Source organism: Cucurbita moschata, unplaced genomic scaffold (genome assembly GCF_002738365.1).
Source record: "Cucurbita moschata cultivar Rifu unplaced genomic scaffold, Cmos_1.0 Cmo_Scf00001, whole genome shotgun sequence".
In the NCBI taxonomy this organism is placed as follows: Eukaryota; Viridiplantae; Streptophyta; class Magnoliopsida; order Cucurbitales; family Cucurbitaceae; genus Cucurbita; species Cucurbita moschata.
This window is the reverse complement of record NW_019268517.1, coordinates 2223101-2241956: the sequence shown is the minus strand read 5'-3', so window position 1 is coordinate 2241956 and position 18856 is coordinate 2223101. Positions and strand designations below refer to the sequence as shown.

The window sequence follows — 18856 nt, the reverse complement described above, 5'->3', positions numbered from 1 at the left end:
AAAAAAAAAAAAAAAAAAAAAAAAAAAAAAAAAAAAAAAAAAAAAAAAAAAAAAAAAAAAAACTAGTTCATACACCAGTTCTTTTGACCGTTTGGCTAACTTCAGTAAAATCTACTCATCTGCCATGTGAATGGACAAGGTATTGTTTATTATTTTATGTATGCCTTGGAAAAGAAGTATATTAAAAGTGATTTCAAAATCCAAAATGTACTAGTAAAGAATTGTTCAATAATAAAACCATAATTATTCGATAGTCTCGATATGAAAAGAAGTCCTTTGCCGTTTAAGTTGAGATATAAATATATTTGGGTTTTTTATGATTGAATTAGTTCATGTATTCTCCTAAAATTAGTTTTAATTTAATTCAACTTACTTACAATTATTATATTTATTTTATTTTTGTTTTGTTTAATTTTATAATTATTTTTTTATTGAATATTTTAACAATTTTTTAAAATGGTTTTTAACTATTTAAAAGATAATTTTTCAAGATATAATATTAAAATTAATTAGTAAAATTTAATTAAACTTTTGAAAATAAATAAATATTCATGAAATAACATTTTACTTTTATTAAAAACAAAAAGATGAAAAAATGACCTGAACGACCCTAGCCCAATAAAAAAAAAATTATGGTTGAGTTGTGTTGATGACTAATCATTGCTGCTTGTGTTGAAAAATTTTACGAACCGAACAAAAATCTCCAAAATATGTACTTTAAATTTTTTCTATTGCATTATAATCTTTCTTTATTTCATATTCATAGCGATAAGCAATGCAATTAGCTTAAGTAGTATTTGAAAATCTGTGTAATTTTTTACACAAAAGGCTCAGATATATCAGTGGGCAGTCAGGATTTCTGAAAGTTCTCACACCAAAACCAGAGACAATGTCAAACAATGGTTATATGTATGGAAAATGATGATGCTGCTGATGTTTGAACAATCTGCAAAAAGGACACTTAAAAGACCTATAGCATCAAGATTTCGCTAACAAACTGGTCAAAGGAATACAAGGGAAATAGACTGAGATTTCGAGATTTCAACCATCCGATGAAGATATGAGGGTCCCCCCTTACGTAATTTCAATGAAATTGTTTCTTATAAAAACGACGGAGGAACATAGGTCGGGCACATTCACATAACGAGAAAATTTTCCGATGTACCCTGTCAAAATTGGCATAAGCAAGCCATCTAGGTTGAACTACTGTATCTAGCAAAATATTCAGGACGAGTGACGACTCCTTCAGAGATCGAGTTCAAGAGGGTTAAAAGCTTTTCCTTAGAACTCGAAGATTTGTACCACTTACAGAACAGATTCGAATAGATCCTGTTCTAATCCACACCTCAAATTAGATTTTGTTTGATATCACTTCCTTACATCTTTAGGATGACTAAATATGGAACCTAAAAGCAGGTATCCAAAGCTTATGAAAGGTTCAGTAATCTAGCAAACGACATTCAGATATCGTAGTGAAATTCTTACCACGGGAGCGTCTTTAGAACTCAACGACGCAGATCCTGTTCAAATAAGATCGTCTTAAACCAAGAATATTCATACTAACAAGAAAATACAATGCTGAAATATAATGAGTCAATTTTATGCTTTCATGCATGCCATGATGTCTAGTATTCTCATGCATAAGCAATGAAGTTGCAGGCCTGCAGCAACACACAGCAAACGGATGTTCTTTAAATGGTTTCCCCCTGCTTTCTAAAACATGGACTGAATGATTTCCTTTAGAAAGAGAATGGATCTAAAATGAAAAAAAAACCATGAAATTTCGAAAACGTCTTCGGTTTTTACCCTAACAAAGATACCACGAACGACAATGTAATATTACAACTTCAGCGAATTTGAGAGTGCTAATCTCTCCTTAATGAACCAGTTCCTTCTCCCTACTAATGTACCTGACTAAGACATAAGCATTAGTGATAAACATACATATCCACTTACGGTTATCAAACAGGTCGTCCGATTCCAAACCATATATGCTGTCGACAAGTCCGAACTACTGAACACTAAGAGACCACAGAAGGGGCTAGCTAGTCAATGAGTATAGGAGTGTTTCTAGATTCCCCGCTGAACTTTTCGTGCAGCTCAAAAGGGATGTCGCCTCTGAGAATTTGAACTCTGAACTTGATTACGCTGCTGCTGCATTCTATTAGCTCAAATACGCAAGCATCTCCACACTTGAGATGATTATCATTAACAAATTTCCTCCACTGTTTCGTGTCAAGGGCTTTACCGCGTCGATTCCCATAATAATCGATCTTCCATTTCTTTCCCTCACAGTAAAGAACCGCAGGGATCATAATAGCAGGTAAAACAGAATGAAATTTGGCTGGCAAGAACTACAAATGAAGATATGATAGTCTCTTACAATTAAGCTGATTCATGTCATATATATGCTGAAAAATAGGCTGATTTGAGCCTCTGGCAGTAGCCAAGAATTTGGTAATGTCAAGTCCTAATAATCATGAGATTGAATGATTCTAAAAGTTAATGACAATCTTTCAGTTAATTCTTCCAAGGAAAATCAAATACTAAACGAACACTTATTTTTGCAAAACTTTTATTATGAACTGGTTTTCTAATAGTTTTCACACTGCTAATCTTGCAAGTCAAAAAGATACCAAAACTATTGCTGATCAAACCAGCCAAATACTTCCTGGATTGGCCGTAAAATCTAGTGGTTTTGACAATGCAAGCACACAAACCAATTCCGTTTATAACTATAACTGTTCTAAAATTTCTGAGTGATTTCCATGAGAGCGAGAACTTACCATATTACATATGGGAGCGACATGCGACTTAGAAAGAATAACGCCATGGTAGGGTTTTCCTGAGAGCGGCAAAATTCTACTATTTTGCGGCTGCATTTCTGTAGGCTCTGGCGGAGGTTTCTCCTGCGATTGCATCTGGAGACCTCTTTTCAGTACAAATCACTTGCAAAATCCAAATGTGACTGCGGAAAGGGGAGAATCGGATAAAATACATGATTAGATGATCGGAAAAAAAAAACTAACAGATTAGAAGACGCAATGCAATCAACACTCACATTTACTTCCGATTTCCTGCACTTTTTCTGGTTTTCTTCCGGTCGGTACTCGTTGATCGGAAACGAAAATGTGGAAGAGAAGGTTAGAGGAAGATTCTTGTTTCGTAACCTGTAAGAAACCGGAGCAAGCGGAGAATGAAACCCTCAGTCGTACGTTCTTCAGTTCATTAATTCTTGAGATAGGGACGTAAATGAGGGGTCGTTCAAAACGAATATTAAAAAAAAAAAAAAAAAAAAGTTTTAAGAAAATAATAATAAGAATAATTCTAAAAATATTAAATTTTATTTACTAATTTCTTCCGACACATATTTTAGTTTGAGTATTGCATTCTTTTTTTACAAAATTATTTTTATTTTAAATATTATCAATTCTTGTGGTTCGAATAATTGATTTAATTTTTTTTAATAAAAGTAAAATATTAATATATAAAATATCTACTATTAAGATTTATAAGTTAATTTCAGTATATTTTGAAAAATTACATTATAAATACTAAAAATCTTATTTTTGAGAGTTGTTCATGAATAAATAATAATAAATATGCATATATAATTATATCATAAGCAATTTTTTTTAATTAATAATAAATTAGAATTAGTCCATTTTTTAGAAAAAGTTATGATCTAACTCAACCCAACTCAGTTCAGATATGTTAATAACCCAATTCAAAAGTTAAGTTAGATTCATAAGTTTTTCGATTTTCGATTCTGAATCGACTCAACCCAATAACTCAACTCAAAGTTGGGTTAGATTCGTTAAGTTCTTATAATCAACTCAACCCAATTAAACTCAAACAAGTTGAAAACTCAACCCAAAAGTTGGGTTAGATTCCTTAAGTTCTTCGTTCCTGAATCAACTCAACCGAACTAAACTATGAACTGAATTCAAAAAAGTTGATAACTCAACTCGAAAGTTGGGTTAGATTCATCAAGTTATTCAGTCTTCAATCAACTCAACCAAACTAAACTCAAATAAATTGATAACTCAATCCAAAAGTTGAATTAGATACATCGGGTCCTTCCCAAAGTTGGGTTAGATTCATCGGGTCCTTCCCGCCAAAGTTTCAAACAAACCTAAAAACCGATACAATTCGCACGTCTAAAAATTGATACCACAAATGAGACGTAAATAAGGCACAACAATGGGTAAATTTTGGTTTGGACTAAGCTTTATGAGTTCAAATTCAATCAGCCACAGCTTCAAAACTGACAAAACTCCATTGATCAAGGCATTAATACTCTGAAATTGCCTAAGTTCCTTCAGAAACCCATAAATTTCAAACAGAAGATAAACACAGAACAGAGCTTGATCGATCCATAACTCAACAAAACCATGGCTGCAACTAAATTTCATAGCTTAAAACTCACAAAATCTAGATTTTATTAGTCATTCCTGAACTAAACACAAGAGAAAACAGAGCAAAATGAGCATAAAAAATGAATTCCATCACTCCATCCAACCCCAACAATGGCTTCTTCTTGTTCATGTTCATGTTCATGTTCTTCAATCCTTCTTTTCTCCTTCCTCAATCTTCTTAGAACTCTTTTTCGACGTCGCCTGAGAGTACAGAAAAGTCCCAAAAATGGCAAGAGCAGAACCAATAGCATTCAAAGGCCTAATTGGGTTTCTAAACACCAACACAGAAGCTACAATCACAACCACTCTTTTCATTGTATTCCCAACAGAGAATGTCAATGGACTAATTTCATCAAGAGCTTGATAAGAAGATTGATTATAAAGATGATAAAAGATTCCAGAAATCAAAACCCAGAGATATAACGTTGAAGCATTACCAATGGAGGAAATTGCTTGATGATATCCTTGAACCCATTTCGACCCTTCAACGAAAATCGCCACAGGAAACAGATACAACAAAGAAATTATGCTAATGCAGCCATATAAATTCAACCCATTAACCTCCTTGAAGCTCTGCAAGCTCTTTTTTGAGTAAATGTTTCTTAACACAAACCCTACGTTGCTGATCATGGCGCCTGAAAGACCTTCGAAATTGAAGGTAGCTTCAGTAATGGCGGCCAGAGAGCAGCCAAAAACAATGGGGAGAATCGAGAGCCAGACCTGGATTGGATATGAATCGCCGAGGAATGAAGAGAACAGAACGGAGAAGACTGGTTCGGCCGATTTAATGACATGAGTGAAAGAAACAGCGACTTTTGAGAACGAAACGCAGGCGGAGATATGGCCGATTGTGTGGAATAAAGCGGGGCCGAGGAGAGCCATTATGAACGGCTTTGAAATTTTAGGGCATGGTTGAAGCTTCAATGACCAAAGAACAAGCATCCAAATCGATCCAGTAAAGAGCTGAAACGAAGCGAGAAGCCATGGAAATGAGAAAACGTTGAGAACCTTCTTGTTGTAGATATTGAATACGATGTTCTGGAAATACCATAGCCCAAACACGACGGCGAGTTGAAGTGTTTTGTTGCTGGAGACGGAATCAGCGGTGGTATCGCCGCCGTCTGCGGCAGCAGCAGCGGGGACATGGAGGTTAGGTTTAGAAGGGAAAACCCTAAATCGGTCCACGGGATTTTTGCAGAATAGGCTCGATTTGGGGATTGGGTTGAAAATTAGAGATGTGGGTTTTGAAGAGACGCCATTAATGGCGGCGGAGGTGGAGAATCGGTGGCGATCGGAGGGTTTAGATCGGACGGATGGGAGGAGGTTTGGGGAAAAGCGGGGAAAGGGGGAGGTGGGGTTGGTGGAAAGTGGGGTTGGTGGGAGATTAATGCGGGAAGAAAGCATTTTAATGGCGGTTTAAAAGGGGAAAAGGGAAGATCTGGAGATAATAACAGAGAGGGCTTCAATGGCGGACTGTGGAGACGGGAAGAGATGGTTTATTTTGGCCGCCGATCTTTTTATCGTCTGCGGTGGCGACCATTTCTGCACTTACCTATCTTGGATCTTGTTCTTCATTGGTCATTTTAATTAAAATTAAAAAAAAAAAAAAAAAACCTACCTCATTATGAGTTCATAAAATTAGGGTTTTGAGATTTGTTTTATTTTATGACTCTGATGTTGTGTCGAAGAGGGTATCGACTACTGAGATCACTGTCGTTTAAGGTACACAATTCAATCTCAAATTTAGCTCGTTATTGGTTTAAACGTCAAAGAGTGATATTATTTTCGGGGAAGCTTCGATAACATATAAAATCATGAACGAAATTTCTTAGACTCGAGTTGAATCGATCATAAAGCTCTTGCTACCACTGGATATGACTTTGAGTCCATTCACAACGACTATCAAAGTCGTTTCGTTAGTGTAGCCCTCTTCTTACAAAGCCTCACTGTTAAAACGAGTCGTGTATGCTCGTCAACTCGCTCTTCACACATGTTTTGTAGCAAGAAAGCGAGTTGTTGGGTTTCATTGGTTCCGTTCTCTTGTGAATTTCGTTTAATATTCTACAACAAATCCACGATAAACTTCTCTACCTTAAATTTGAGCTCCTAGTGTGTTGTCAGTGGTTAGGTTTTATATTCAACTCAATCAAAGTGGGGGTAGTCTCGACTTTTGATTTGACTTCTCGGGCCGTGGCTAATAGGGTGTAGATTTTGACTTTTCGGTTGACTAGGTATGTTTCATTGTTTGTCACATCACTTTCTTAGTTTTCAAGGTTTCATCTTTCCTTTGTTTTATGCCGAGAGTTTGAGTATTGATGTCAGATAGCTTAGAATGTAACAAACACGAGTAAGAATTTTTTTAATATATTTTTTTTATAAAGACGATGCTAATACCGGTTTTAAAATTTTATAAATATTTAATACAGTAGTAACAATATTTTTTAATTTTTTTAAAAAAGTGGAGGATATTTTTGAAATAAATTCAAAATAAATGGTATCACTATTTTTTTAAATATATTTTTAAAAGTTCATATATATATATATATATATAAAATACAAAATTTAATTTAATTTAATTATTATTATTATTATTTGAATAATTTAGCGAAAAAAAACCACGCACGGTCAGCGGGTTAGATCTTAGCGTCACAGAGTGGCTGAAGAATCCGTCGACGGTTCGGTCCCGTTTGATTCTGCTCCGATCTGAGAGGGATGGTCTAAGGAGAGAGAGAGAGCGGTCATTGATATCCAGAATTTCAAAAAGTAGAGTGACAGACGAACGAAGGCGAAGATGGCAGCGAGGCAAATGGAAGAGATTCAGAAGAAGCTATCAACGCTCAATTACCCTAGAGCCAATGCTCCTGCTCAGTCCCTCCTTTTCGCCGGCATGGAGCGCTATGCTCTTCTCGAGTGGCTCTTCTTCCGGTATTGTTGATTACTTTCTGCAAATCTTTCAATTAACTACTTCAAACTACTCGAATTGCATTTCTAAGCCTTTGATTTTGGAGGTTAGTCATTCACCAGATAATCGGATGTTTGATGGCTTATTGCATTGCGTTGTTAAATTGTAGTTTGTTGGGTGATAAGTCGCCGTTCTCGCAACAAAATATCCAAGGAGATGCTATCGATCGCGATGAAGAGACTGGTCGCATTCAGTGTTAGTTTTCTCACTTCATGCTTCACGATTATATGATTGCACGGATACTATTTAGGATCAATTCAAATTTGTGCCACTGGTCAATCAAATTACATGGATGCTCGTTAACCTTTATGCTTTAGAGTGATTAGTTTCATGGATCGGGCTGCCCTTTTTCTGAAATTAGGCTGTTAATGGCTTAAAAAATGATCCAATTTTTCTTCAGCATGTTAAAATTCCCGTGTATCTACTGCCAAAGCCACAAGGTTTTCTTGCTTAATCGTTCAGTGATTTCTCTTTTATCTTGCCGCCCCACATGATGTATGATATGTTGTTGCTTTGTTTTCATGCTGTTGTTCACATTTAAATTGTGGTACTGATTTTTTCTCCATCATTAGATCAATTACCATGTTATAACCAATGGCTCTATTCTGCAGATTTAGCCGAAATTGCAAAGTTTCTGGGCATTACAACCAGTATCGATACTGAAGTTATCCAAGTTCGTTTTCTGAATTGCTTGTACTATTTCTATGAGTAAAATAAATTGAAGCTATCCGTCTGTATGCAACAACACTAATGTCATTGTCTTCTGTCTGAGTTCTCGGAGCCACAATTGTGTAATTTATAAAGCTTTAAGCGTTCTGCATCCGGTTGATTACAGATTTTGTAAACATCTTCACTGTATAAATGTGGCTGACATCTTGTTAACTCTTCTTGTATTTTACAGGGACGGGGAAGTTATGAGGAGCGAACTGAAATGATCCGTCTTATTGTTGATCTTGTTGAGGCAAGCATCTATGCAGATAATCCAGATTGGAGGTTGCCATTTGTTTAGCTTGTATTGGTAATATTATTCAATCCCCTGATAAATGAGCAAGAATATTGGAAATCAATGTTTTTTCATTAATTTTTCTGCAGTGTTGATGAGCAAGTTGCCAAAGACATACAACTCATTGACTCTATTGCCGAGAAACAGGCTCAAATATTCTCAGAAGAATGCAAATTGTTTCCTGCTGATGTTCAAATTCAGTCTATATATCCATTGTAATGATTCTCCTACATCAATCTATGTCTACTGATTTTTTTTCTTTGTACTGATAATGTGAGATCCCACGTTGGTTGGAAAGGGGAACAAAACATTACTTATAAGGATGTGGAAACCTCTCTCTAGCAAACGCGTTTTAAAACCTTGAGGGAAAGCCCGAAAGAAAAAGCCCAAAGAGGACAATATCTACTAGCGGTGGGCTTGGGCTTGGGCTGTTACAAATGGTATCAGAGCTAGGTTCTGAATGGTGTGCCAGCGAGGACGCCGGGCGCCCAAGGGGGTGAATTATGAGATCCCACATTGGTTGTAGTGGAGAACGAAACATTTCTTATAAGGGTGTGAAAACCACTCCCTACCATACATGTTTTAAAATCTTGAGGGGGAAGCTGGAAGGGAAAGTCCAAAGAAGACAATATCTGCTAGCGGTGGGCTTGAACTGTTACTGTTAATTCTTCTTGCATATCCAAACGCTAAGTAGAGACCTGCCTCTCTCTTCTTCTGATAGTTCAAAATACTCCAAACATTGTCAGTTTGAGCTAAGATCTGCCCATTTCTTTATTTTGGTTCATTTTGTTAATATGCCAATTTCATTATTTTTTCTTATCATAAACAATATGTAAACCTGCCTACTACTGTCATATCCGTACACTGTTCTAATGATCCATGTTCATCTGGTTTAGGGAATTTTAATACCTCCCTCTTTTGAGGAAGCTGTCTCAACTTGATTATATGAAATATAGTGCTTGCAAATGCTGTTCTGCTAGTTTAAGCTCTTATTGATTAAAACATTTTAGTTTTAACTCCAAATTGCTAGTTATTATCATATGATATACCATAATTTTGGTGTAGAATCTCAGAGGTCAATCTTTTAATCTATTTGATCTCATGTTATAGCATTTTGTTGCCTAATTGAGTTATTTTTCTTTTTTTTCCAGGCCAGATGTTTCTGAGCTGGAAACCAAGCTTGCAGAACAATCGAAGATACTTTTGAATCTTCAACAGAAAGTTGATGATTTAGCATCAAAGGTTTTTGCTACTTTCTGTCTAATTTTCTCACCTTAAGGAAAAATGGGCCCTGCTGTCATTCTCATATGGGAACTGCTCTGCAGATGCAATATTTTGTTCAAGAAACATCACTTAATTTTCAGCACGTCTTAATAAATAAAAACGAATTAGGAAAAATATGGCCACTTATGTAATCGATTGTCAATTTGACCAAAATATAGTTGGTCAGGTGGTTTTTTAACCAGTTTTTCAGTTTTTTGGTTTGTCGAGCGATCGTGAATGTGAGTTATTGCCTCTTTTTCCCCAACTTCTTTCTGTCTTTTTGCTGCTCTGATCTTTCCAGTCTGCAATATGATAGATTGGTTATTGCTGACAAAAATATTATGTTTTAATTTTGATTTAGATTTGAGGTGGTAGTTTTGTGGTATAGTATTAAATCTAGAAAGATTTATTTTTAATGTTGTTCCTTTTGATGCCTTGTGATTAGTATTATGTTACTTTTGTAGCATGCTTACAACCCAGATGAGGAATATACCGAAGTCGAGTCTCAATTGCGTTCACACCTGGAATCTTTTCTTGAAACAGCAAGATCTTTCAACATTATTTACACCAAGGTATGTCTTAATTTAGTGGAATCTTATCTGATATCATCTTCTATTTTTGTCGGAGTCTTTGTAACAACCCAGGCCATCGCTAGCAGATATTGTCCACTTTGACCCGTTACGTATTGTCATCACCCTCACAGTTTTAAAACGCGTCTACTATGGAGAGGGTCTAGCCTTACTCCGACCAATGCCTCGCACCGTTTGGTGACTGGCTCTGATACCATTTGTAACAAGTCAAACCCACTGCTACTAGGCTTTGGCCCGTTACGTATCGCCGTCAACCTCACGGTTTTAAAACACGTCTGCTAGGGAGAGGTTTCCACACCCTTATAAAGAATGTTTCGTTCCTCTCTCCAACCGATGTGGGATCTTATGCACCAACTATGAAAATATTGGCGATCTATGACCAAAAGCACTCTGTTTCATGTTTTGATAATTCTGTCAAGATTCACCTTGAAGAATAACTATTTGCTATATAATCTACGTTTTTAATAGCTGAATGTGGTCCTGTTTAAACTAGTATATGGTAGCCTAAGTGAATGTTTTTCTTTATAAAACACTTGAAAGTATTTTGATAGCTTTGAGTTGGAACTACGCTCATTTTTGCTATTGACTCTCATTATCACTTTTACGTTAGGAAATTCGTCCATGGACACACATGATGGAGGTTCCACAGCTTCATGGCTTTGGGCCAGCTGCCAACCGATTGTTGGAAGCATACAATATGCTACTAAAGGTATCCTTTGGCTAACTTCTTCTTCTTTTCTTTTTTTTTTTTATGTTGCTGATTCATTTATGTTCTTCATTATTGTTGCTACGAACCCATTTGAATTTATTATTGTGATATCACAAAGAGAAAATCAGATAAAATTACAAAAGAATTTGGATAATTTTGCATCAAGGGAAAGGCACGAAGTTCTGTTGCTTCTTTTTAAACAAAAAATTCCAACGAAAGGGCCTTGTTTTTTCGTAAGTCGGTCTGCTTTCCTCTTATATCATCGTTTTGAAACTCGATTTTTCATTTCATATTCTTGTTATGGCAGTTCTTGGGCAACTTGAGGAATCTTAGAGATTCTCATGCAGCACTGGCCATTGGATCGTCTGAAACGATTGCTGGAGAGCCATCTTCTGTGACAAGAATAATATCCGAGTGCGAGTCTGCATTGACATTCCTAAATCGCGATCTTGGCATTCTCTCTGCTTCCATTGCTCGTGAACGTGGCCAGCAGGGCGAAGAGGTGACTTTATGATAAATACATGTGTAATAGAGCTTCTTGCACTTGCAATTCGGATGAGCGTGCAGTCGTGAGTCATGATTACTGATTTCAGATAACATAAACCAAGAGTGTAGTCACACGAAAACGATTTGCGGTATGCCATTCCACATAATTATATCATTGTGTGATTAGTATGGTACCTAGAAACTGACATGCGATTGCTGTTTATTCATAGGGAAAAAATTTCCATCGCATTGACATCCTATGAATCTCTACTGAGTGGCTGTAGTGTATCTAACCGGGATTTCCATTCCCTTTACTGTAGATTGTAAGATATCAACTTGTCTCTTTCACGTTGTTCCCTGATATTCTCCAGGTTTTTTGGAGCATTCCCGATCCAAACATTCCCTCGAACATGTTTAGCTTTTCCGATCCTCGAGAACTGAATTGGGATTATTAGTCATCGAATTCGGGTAAGAAAATTCTCTGCTGGCTTGTTTATCATCAGTTCTGAACCCTTCTGCCGATTTGTCTCGTTACCGGGTTTTGTTAATAGAAGCTATGAATCATACTCGAATTGTTTCGTGTTGATTTCGTTTGGTTAATAGATGTAGAATTTCGTTTGGAGTTATTTTGGTTTGGTTGGATGGGAATGAGTTTCAGCCTTCCCCCACTCTCATGTTTGCCTACAACTTGTTATTCCTCTAGATACAAGTCCATAAAGCTTGCCTCTTATGACGTAAGCATAACTAATTTTATAATAAATAATATAAAATTAATTAATTAATATAATTTCTAAAATTTGATTAATAAGGCCTACTCGCACACCTTTTTTTCGTTCAATAATTATGGGCATAGGGTGGTTAATATCCTTGAGACGGTAATCGATACCTTATTTATCAAGCAATTCTCATATTAACGATGTTTAGTATAAAGTCTTTGAGACGCTAATGTTTTGGATATATTTATTAATTATTTTTTTCGGTGGACATTTTTAGGTAAGTTCATGTAATTTTGCATGCGTGAGTCGAGATATTCATTTAACCTGTGAAGTCTGGGCCTTACCCTGAATCGGACAAGAAACTCATTTAAAGAGAAATTTCTCTTTGTTAGCTAAATGGGGTCGAGACGGGATCATATTTTTCACGCCTCCAACCCATTCAAATCATTGTCCTGTCTCACTTTTTATATATAAATATAAATATATATGTATATCAAAACTAAAATACAAAATCAATTTATTATATATACTTTTTTGTGGGTAAAAAGAGTAGGTTGTAATAATGAGTTTGAGTTTATAGAAATTATATTATATTTTTTTGCTAATTTTAATTGAATTTATTAAATGTTTTCTGTTTTTTTAATAGAATTTATATTGAAAAAATAGAATATGAGCATTAAAAAATTATTTGAATAGAATTTTCTTTTTAAATGTGTGTATATATATTTAAAAATGAAAAAAAAAAAAAATCGGCTTAGAAAAAACTAACCACAACAAACTCCCTTGGTGTTTCTAATGTCGAATTCTGCCGCCGATGAAGCCGCCAAAATTCCGTTCCAATTTCAATAGTTCACCGGAAACTGCCCAAGAACTGCTTCGTTCTTCACTACTTAAAGCTCTCTCTTCTGCCAAAAACACTTCCCAGCTTCGCGCTGTTCATTCCTGGATCATCATTTCAGGATTGGGCCTCTCCGTCGTTTTTTCCGGCAAACTCATAAGCAAATACGCTCAGCTTAAAGACCCGATTTCTTCTGTTTCAGTTTTTCGCACTGTTTCTCCAACTCGCAATGTCTATCAATGGAATTCGATTATACGTGCTCTCACTCGCAACGGTCTCTTCACACAAGCACTTGGATATTACACTGAGATGCGTGAAACAAAGCTCCAACCCGATGCTTATACTTTTCCTTCTGTTATCAATTCATGTGCCCGGCTTTTGGACTTGAAAATGGGTCGCGTTGTTCATGAACATGTTGAGGAAATGGGGTTTGAATCGGATCTGTATATTGGCAACGCATTGATTGATATGTATTGTAGATTTGGAGATCTTGAGAATGCACGCTATATGTTTGATGAAATGTCTGACCGAGATAGTGTATCATGGAATAGTCTAATTTCAGGGTATTGTTCGAATGGGTTTTGGGAGGAGGCTCTGGACATGTATCACAAGTCCAGAATTATTGGGATGGTGCCTGATTGTTTCACTATGTCCAGTGTTCTACTCGCTTGTGGAAGCTTAACTGCCGTTGAAGAAGGTCTGAAGATTCATGGGGTGATTGAGAAGATTGGAATTGGTGGCGATATTGTTACAGGTAATGGACTTCTTTCCATGTATTTCAAGTTCGAGAGACCGAGAGAAACAGGTCGGGTATTTACCGAGATGGCTGCGAAGGACTCAGTTACTTGGAATACCATGATTTGTGGATACTCCCAACTGGGGTGGCACGAAGAATCCGTGAAGCTATTTATGGCGATGATAGATGAATTCGCTCCGGATGTGTTGTCGGTTACATCGACCATTCGCGCCTGTGGGCACTTGGGAGATCTGAGGATTGGAAAGTATGTTCATAAGTACTTAATTGGGAGAGGGTATGAATGTGATACTGTAGCTTGTAATATCCTTATAGATATGTATGCTAAATGTGGGGATCTTTTGGCTGCACAGGAAGTCTTTGACACAATGAACCGCAAGGATTCTGTGACATGGAACTCATTAATCAACGGCTACACTCAAAGGGGCTATTACAAAGAGGGGATGGAAAATTTTAAGATAATGAAAAGGGAAAGCAAGCCAGATTCTGTCACTTTTGTTCTGCTATTATCTCTATGTTCTCAGTTAGCTGATATAAGCCAGGGGAGAGGAATCCATTGTGATGTGATAAAATCTGGATTTGAAGATGAACTCATCATTGGCAATGCTCTTCTAGATATGTACGCTAAATGTGGTGGAATGGACGACTTATTGAAGGCGTTTTCGTATATGAGAGCTCGTGACATTATATCATGGAATACCCTTATTGCTTCAAGTGTTCATTTCGATGATTGCACTGTAGGATATCAAGCAATTAGCGAAATGAGGACTGAAGGGTTGATGCCAGACGAGGCCACCATACTCGGTATCTTGCCCATGTGTTCGTTGCTTGCAGCACGGCGACAAGGTAAAGAGATTCATTGCTGTATTTTCAAGTTGGGATTGGAATTAGATGTCCCAATTGGGAATGCCCTGATTGAAATGTACTCCAAATGTGGTAGTTTAGAGAACTGTACCAAAGTGTTCAACTATATGAAAGAAAAAGATGTAGTGACATGGACTGCATTGATCTCTGCATTTGGAATGTATGGCGAGGGCAAGAAAGCATTGAAGGCTTTTCAGGATATGGAGTCAAGTGGTGTTATTCCAGATTCAGTTGCCTTCATTGCTCTCATTTTTGCTTTTAGTCATTCTGGAATGGTCAAAGACGGGCTCGCATTCTTCGATCGAATGAAAACCGACTACAATATTGAGCCTCGGATGGAACATTATGCTTGTGTCGTCGATCTTCTGGCTCGATCTGGTTTATTAGCTCGAGCAGAGGAGTTTATCCTGTCAATGCCAATGAAACCAGATGCAAGTTTGTGGGGAGCTCTACTTAGCGCCTGTCGAGTGAGTGGGCACACGGATATTGCTCAAAGAGTATCGAACCAAATTCTTCAATTGAACTCAGACAATACTGGGTATTATGTGCTTGTTTCAAATGTTTATGCTACGTTAGGGAAGTGGGATCAGGTGAGATTGGTAAGAAATACCATGAAAAATAAAGGGCTGAAGAAAGAGCCTGGAAGTAGCTGGATTGAGATTCAGAAAAGAGTTTATGTTTTTCGAACTAGTGATAAGTCGTTTGAACAATACGATAAGGTTAGAGATTTTCTCGAGTATCTCACGGGGTTAATGGCCAAGGAAGGTTACGTTGCAGACCTGCAATTTGCTCTGCACGACGTCGAAGAAGACGATAAGAGAGACATGCTATGTGGACACAGCGAAAGACTCGCTATAGCGTTCGGGTTGTTGAATACAAAACCAGGGAGCCCTTTGCTGGTAATGAAAAACCTTAGAGTATGTGGAGATTGTCATACTGTAACCAAGTACATAACTAAGATAATGCAAAGAGAAATACTTGTGAGAGATGCCAATCGGTTTCATCTTTTCAAGGATGGAACCTGTAGTTGTGGAGATCACTGGTGAATACCCTAATGAATTGTTTGATCTTTGTTCAAGTTCGGTGCAAATCCAAGAAGGTCGACTTTTGCCGAGTTATGCTCATCGATCATTGACATGTACGTAAACATTGTAAGTCCGTGCTATCTTTTCCTTATTATTTTCGTCGAAGATAACTAAAAGCGAGCAGATTCAGCTCGGTTGAAGTGTTTTAAAGTAAGTGATTGAGCTGCCCAAAGTAGGTAGGATTACGAGAATGCACATATAATGCTTATCATTTTTCGAATGATTTATCATGCACTACAACTGAGAAATCTCATATTGGTTGGAGAGAGGAACGAATCATTTCTTATAAATTTGTGGAAACTTCTTCTTAACAGATGCGTTTTAAAATCGTGAGGCTGACGACAATGCGTAACGGACCAAAGCAGGCAATATCTACGGGCAGTGGTGTGCATTCGTGCAGATTTCTCCGACTGCTTATGCCTTCTCATGCTAGCCTATGAATCAAATTCTAAAGGTTGGTCTTTCTTTCATTCCTTCTGATGTCTCTTTGGGTCTTACAAATTTGAATCAACGACCCGAACAACCTGGACCAACCCAACCCAACCCAATATTTTATGATAGGATAGGGTTATGTTGATCAGTCAATAAGTGTTACTTAGGTTGAAAATTTTACTCCTTGAACAATTCAGTTCGGTATAAAAATGTCTGAACCTAATTAAACTCAACCACTGAACTCTCCTAGTTTTAACAGGCAGAATGAATATTCTAGAAACCATAAAACCAAATTCCTTACCGAAAAAAACAAGGCAAGAGATAGCTTCTTCAACGGCGAAATGAAAATATCACAAACATTACTGTAAAGACATGATGACAGTAGGGGTCGGGATAACACTACCCTTTAAACCAAACGTTAAGATCTACCCTCATTCGACTCCATTCAAGGGAATCTCCAATCACTGCTTCTCCTATCCTGTGAGGTTTATCGGAGATCGGAGGAGATCAATTACGCTCATGCTTGTTTATTCATGAAAATTTGATGCATAGCTTTGAACTTGGTGACAAGTTGTTGTTTAGGAGGCCAATGTTGATTGATGATTGGGGCATTAGCAAATTCGTGAGTCCATTTAGACAAGAGGGGGAAGGTTTGTTGAGTTATGAGGCTAAGTCCAATCACTTCCTCCAACACACTTGGTAAGTTTGCAAGCCACCCAAGCGCAATATCCACAAACCCTATCACTTCCCCGCCAAAGAACCTCTTTCCCCTCGCCTTTAACTCTTCTTCCAAATGCTTCAAACTCTCCTTCGCTTCTTCTATCCCTTCCTCTTTCAACTTCCCTTCGTTCATAAACACTCTCTTCATTGACTCCCAAACCTACACATTAAAAATTTTAAAAATTAAATTTAAAAGGTAAAACTAAGTACGCTAAATTTATTAAAAAAATATCTATAAATTCTATATTTCTAATCGCATTCACTCCCCAATGACAAATGAGCTAAGCCAATTTATTCTTACGTCGCCTATGACTAAGTGACGTATGCTCGAGCTTCTAGCCTCAGTTTAAGAAGAAGGTTTTAGAAAACTATAACAGAGAAATTTTCGAAAGAGAAATTTTGAAATAGAGGGAGAGAGAAAATACCATCTTTCGAAATATTATTTAATTTTTTTTTTTTTTAAAAAAAGTTAAAAAATACTCTTACTATTAGTATAGGGACAGAAGTGCGGTAGTATCTAGTTTCGAAAATACCTATGAACTATCAGAAGTTGTGTTAATATTTTAAAGCTTTTTTATAATATTTTTTTTTATCGTTAGTATGCAGATCGAAACTGTTTATCTATATCTCATATATCATCTTTCTCCTCGATTTTCATTCTATTATCTACTCTACTTATGATTCAATTATTCTCTTTTTTTTACTCGGGATACCCTCTTAATTTCCATCTTCCATCACTATTTTTTTTTAAAAATTTCATTTTAGTATCGAAACTTTTAATAAAAATGAGAAATTGTTTCATTTACGAATATTTTCAAATATGAATATAATAAATCTTAACACTCAAACAGACCATTTATTTTCAAAATAGCTTTTTCTACCCTATAATATTTAAAGAAATTGGCTATTCTGATAGTAAATAAATGATTTCTATCCCTATTAAAAAAAAAAACATTTTTCTTAAAATTTAAAGGTATTAACGTTGCTTTGAACGGTATCATACTAATAATTTTGTCCATATAGTTATGGTATTTTTTGAAGTTTTCAAAAAAAATATATTTTAATTTTTTTTTAGTATTTTGAAATATTAACGGTTTTAAGAATATTGAAATATTTTTACAGATAAAGTAAAAAATATATTATGGGTATTTTTATTAATTTAGTAATATATATATATATATATGTCAGTAGAATTACCTTCTCGTCCCCAAATTTGGCCCAAAAGCGAGCAACGGCTCTCTGGTAAGGATCTTGAGGCAGCAACGGATTTTGGTTCCATATTTCGTCGATGTATTCAAGGATGACGAGCGATTCGGCGATCGGCTTTCCGCCATGGACGAGCACCGGAACCTTCTTGTGGATCGGATTGTACTCCAAAAGCGACGAACTCTTGTTGGCCAGATCTTCATAAACGGTGTCGTATTCTATTCCTTTCAACTTCAACGCCCATACTATTCTCAGAGCGAATGGACTCGACCACGTTCTGAACAGCTTCACTTCTCCTTCTTCTTCTTCTTCCATCTTTCTTTCTCTTCTCCGCTTCTTCTCCTCTGCCCCTTTTTAAGCACCACAGTTCGTTACGTCTTTGTGAAATTACTCCTTTGTCCCTGTCTTTTTCCGTTTTTTACAAGTATGCCCTTTTTGTTTCGTGGTGTATGAATTTGGTGAATCGTTATTTGCCTTCGCCGGCTACGGCCGTGGATATCCCCGCCGCCTGTCGTTTTGTGTTTTGGCAAATGCCGTTTGGTCTAGGCGGCAACGTCAAATTGAGAAAAAATGATGTCATAATTTACATAAATAAATAATATTTTAAAAAAATGACTTATCAAATATTAAATAGAAGAAATATCTTTTACCATAGTAATCTTGGTAATATCCCTTGATTATATATATCTATTTTCTCTTAAAAATTAATAAAAAATTATTTGAAATTAATATATTTTTAAATTTTTATAAAAAATGAAAAAAAAAATATGAAAATTCCATCTCGTAAAAAAAAAACAAAAAAAAAAAAAA

At 36.3% G+C, this 18856-nt stretch overlaps 5 protein-coding genes across 10 annotated transcripts; 2 read left to right on the top strand and 3 right to left on the bottom strand.

The window, feature by feature from the left end:
- Positions 1-1813: 1813 nt before the first annotated feature.
- Positions 1814-3263, bottom strand: LOC111447171 (B3 domain-containing protein Os04g0386900-like). Of its 2 annotated transcripts, none has more exons than XM_023086199.1 (3): positions 3062-3263; positions 2787-2968; positions 1814-2354 (listed from the first exon to the last, which is right to left on the bottom strand). In XM_023086199.1, exons 2-3 carry the CDS (start codon positions 2919-2921, stop codon positions 2046-2048), a joined length of 444 nt encoding a protein of 147 aa, XP_022941967.1. In that variant the 5' UTR covers positions 2922-2968; positions 3062-3263; the 3' UTR covers positions 1814-2045. The 2 variants fall into 2 exon arrangements, with proteins under 2 accessions (XP_022941967.1, XP_022941973.1); XM_023086205.1 differs by having other exon boundaries at positions 2787-2948.
- A 1018-nt stretch (positions 3264-4281) lies between these two features.
- Positions 4282-5988, bottom strand: LOC111447162 (xylulose 5-phosphate/phosphate translocator, chloroplastic). Its single transcript, XM_023086187.1, has one exon. The coding sequence runs from the start codon at positions 5820-5822 to the stop codon at positions 4566-4568; it is 1257 nt and encodes a 418-aa protein (XP_022941955.1). The 5' UTR covers positions 5823-5988; the 3' UTR covers positions 4282-4565.
- A 1039-nt stretch (positions 5989-7027) lies between these two features.
- Positions 7028-12056, top strand: LOC111452958 (AUGMIN subunit 7). 3 transcript variants are annotated; one of them, XR_002712190.1, is made up of 10 exons: positions 7028-7343; positions 7490-7575; positions 7992-8053; positions 8282-8373; positions 8473-8598; positions 9535-9625; positions 10111-10218; positions 10847-10945; positions 11253-11580; positions 11803-12056. XR_002712190.1 is itself a non-coding variant. In XM_023093857.1 (9 exons), the coding sequence occupies exons 1-9, from the start codon at positions 7210-7212 to the stop codon at positions 11457-11459; spliced, it is 1005 nt and encodes a 334-aa protein (XP_022949625.1). In that variant the 5' UTR covers positions 7028-7209; the 3' UTR covers positions 11460-11792. The 3 variants fall into 3 exon arrangements, 1 of the variants encoding a protein (XP_022949625.1); XR_002712189.1 differs by having other exon boundaries at positions 11752-12056; XM_023093857.1 differs by lacking the exon at positions 11803-12056 and having other exon boundaries at positions 11253-11792.
- Positions 12057-12910: 854 nt separating this feature from the next.
- Positions 12911-16195, top strand: LOC111453213 (pentatricopeptide repeat-containing protein At3g03580). 3 transcript variants are annotated; one of them, XM_023094234.1, is made up of 2 exons: positions 12911-15741; positions 16003-16195. In XM_023094234.1, exon 1 carries the CDS (start codon positions 12962-12964, stop codon positions 15647-15649), a length of 2688 nt encoding a protein of 895 aa, XP_022950002.1. In that variant the 5' UTR covers positions 12911-12961; the 3' UTR covers positions 15650-15741; positions 16003-16195. The 3 variants fall into 3 exon arrangements, with proteins under 3 accessions (XP_022950002.1, XP_022949997.1, XP_022949990.1); XM_023094229.1 differs by having other exon boundaries at positions 12911-15754; XM_023094222.1 differs by having other exon boundaries at positions 12911-15864.
- A 232-nt stretch (positions 16196-16427) lies between these two features.
- Positions 16428-18480, bottom strand: LOC111453233 (probable glutathione S-transferase). The gene is made up of 2 exons (XM_023094246.1): positions 18038-18480; positions 16428-17000 (listed from the first exon to the last, which is right to left on the bottom strand). The coding sequence occupies exons 1-2, from the start codon at positions 18359-18361 to the stop codon at positions 16638-16640; spliced, it is 687 nt and encodes a 228-aa protein (XP_022950014.1). The 5' UTR covers positions 18362-18480; the 3' UTR covers positions 16428-16637.
- Positions 18481-18856: the final 376 nt, after the last annotated feature.

Coding starts and splice junctions, on each gene's coding strand:
- LOC111452958 (XM_023093857.1), top strand. CDS start 7,210: ATGGCAGCGAGGCAAATGGAAGAGATTCAGAAGAAGCTATCAACGCTC. Junction 8,054..8,281: donor TCGATACTGAAGTTATCCAA/GTTCGTTTTCTG, acceptor TGTATTTTACAG/GGACGGGGAAGTTATGAGGA. Junction 10,219..10,846: donor TCAACATTATTTACACCAAG/GTATGTCTTAAT, acceptor CTTTTACGTTAG/GAAATTCGTCCATGGACACA.
- LOC111453213 (XM_023094234.1), top strand. CDS start 12,962: ATGAAGCCGCCAAAATTCCGTTCCAATTTCAATAGTTCACCGGAAACT.
- LOC111447162 (XM_023086187.1), bottom strand. CDS start 5,822: ATGCTTTCTTCCCGCATTAATCTCCCACCAACCCCACTTTCCACCAAC.
- LOC111447171 (XM_023086199.1), bottom strand. CDS start 2,921: ATGCAATCGCAGGAGAAACCTCCGCCAGAGCCTACAGAAATGCAGCCG. Junction 2,355..2,786: donor TCGCTCCCATATGTAATATG/GTAAGTTCTCGC, acceptor CTTCATTTGTAG/TTCTTGCCAGCCAAATTTCA.
- LOC111453233 (XM_023094246.1), bottom strand. CDS start 18,361: ATGGAAGAAGAAGAAGAAGGAGAAGTGAAGCTGTTCAGAACGTGGTCG. Junction 17,001..18,037: donor CCAAATTTGGGGACGAGAAG/GTAATTCTACTG, acceptor TTTAATGTGTAG/GTTTGGGAGTCAATGAAGAG.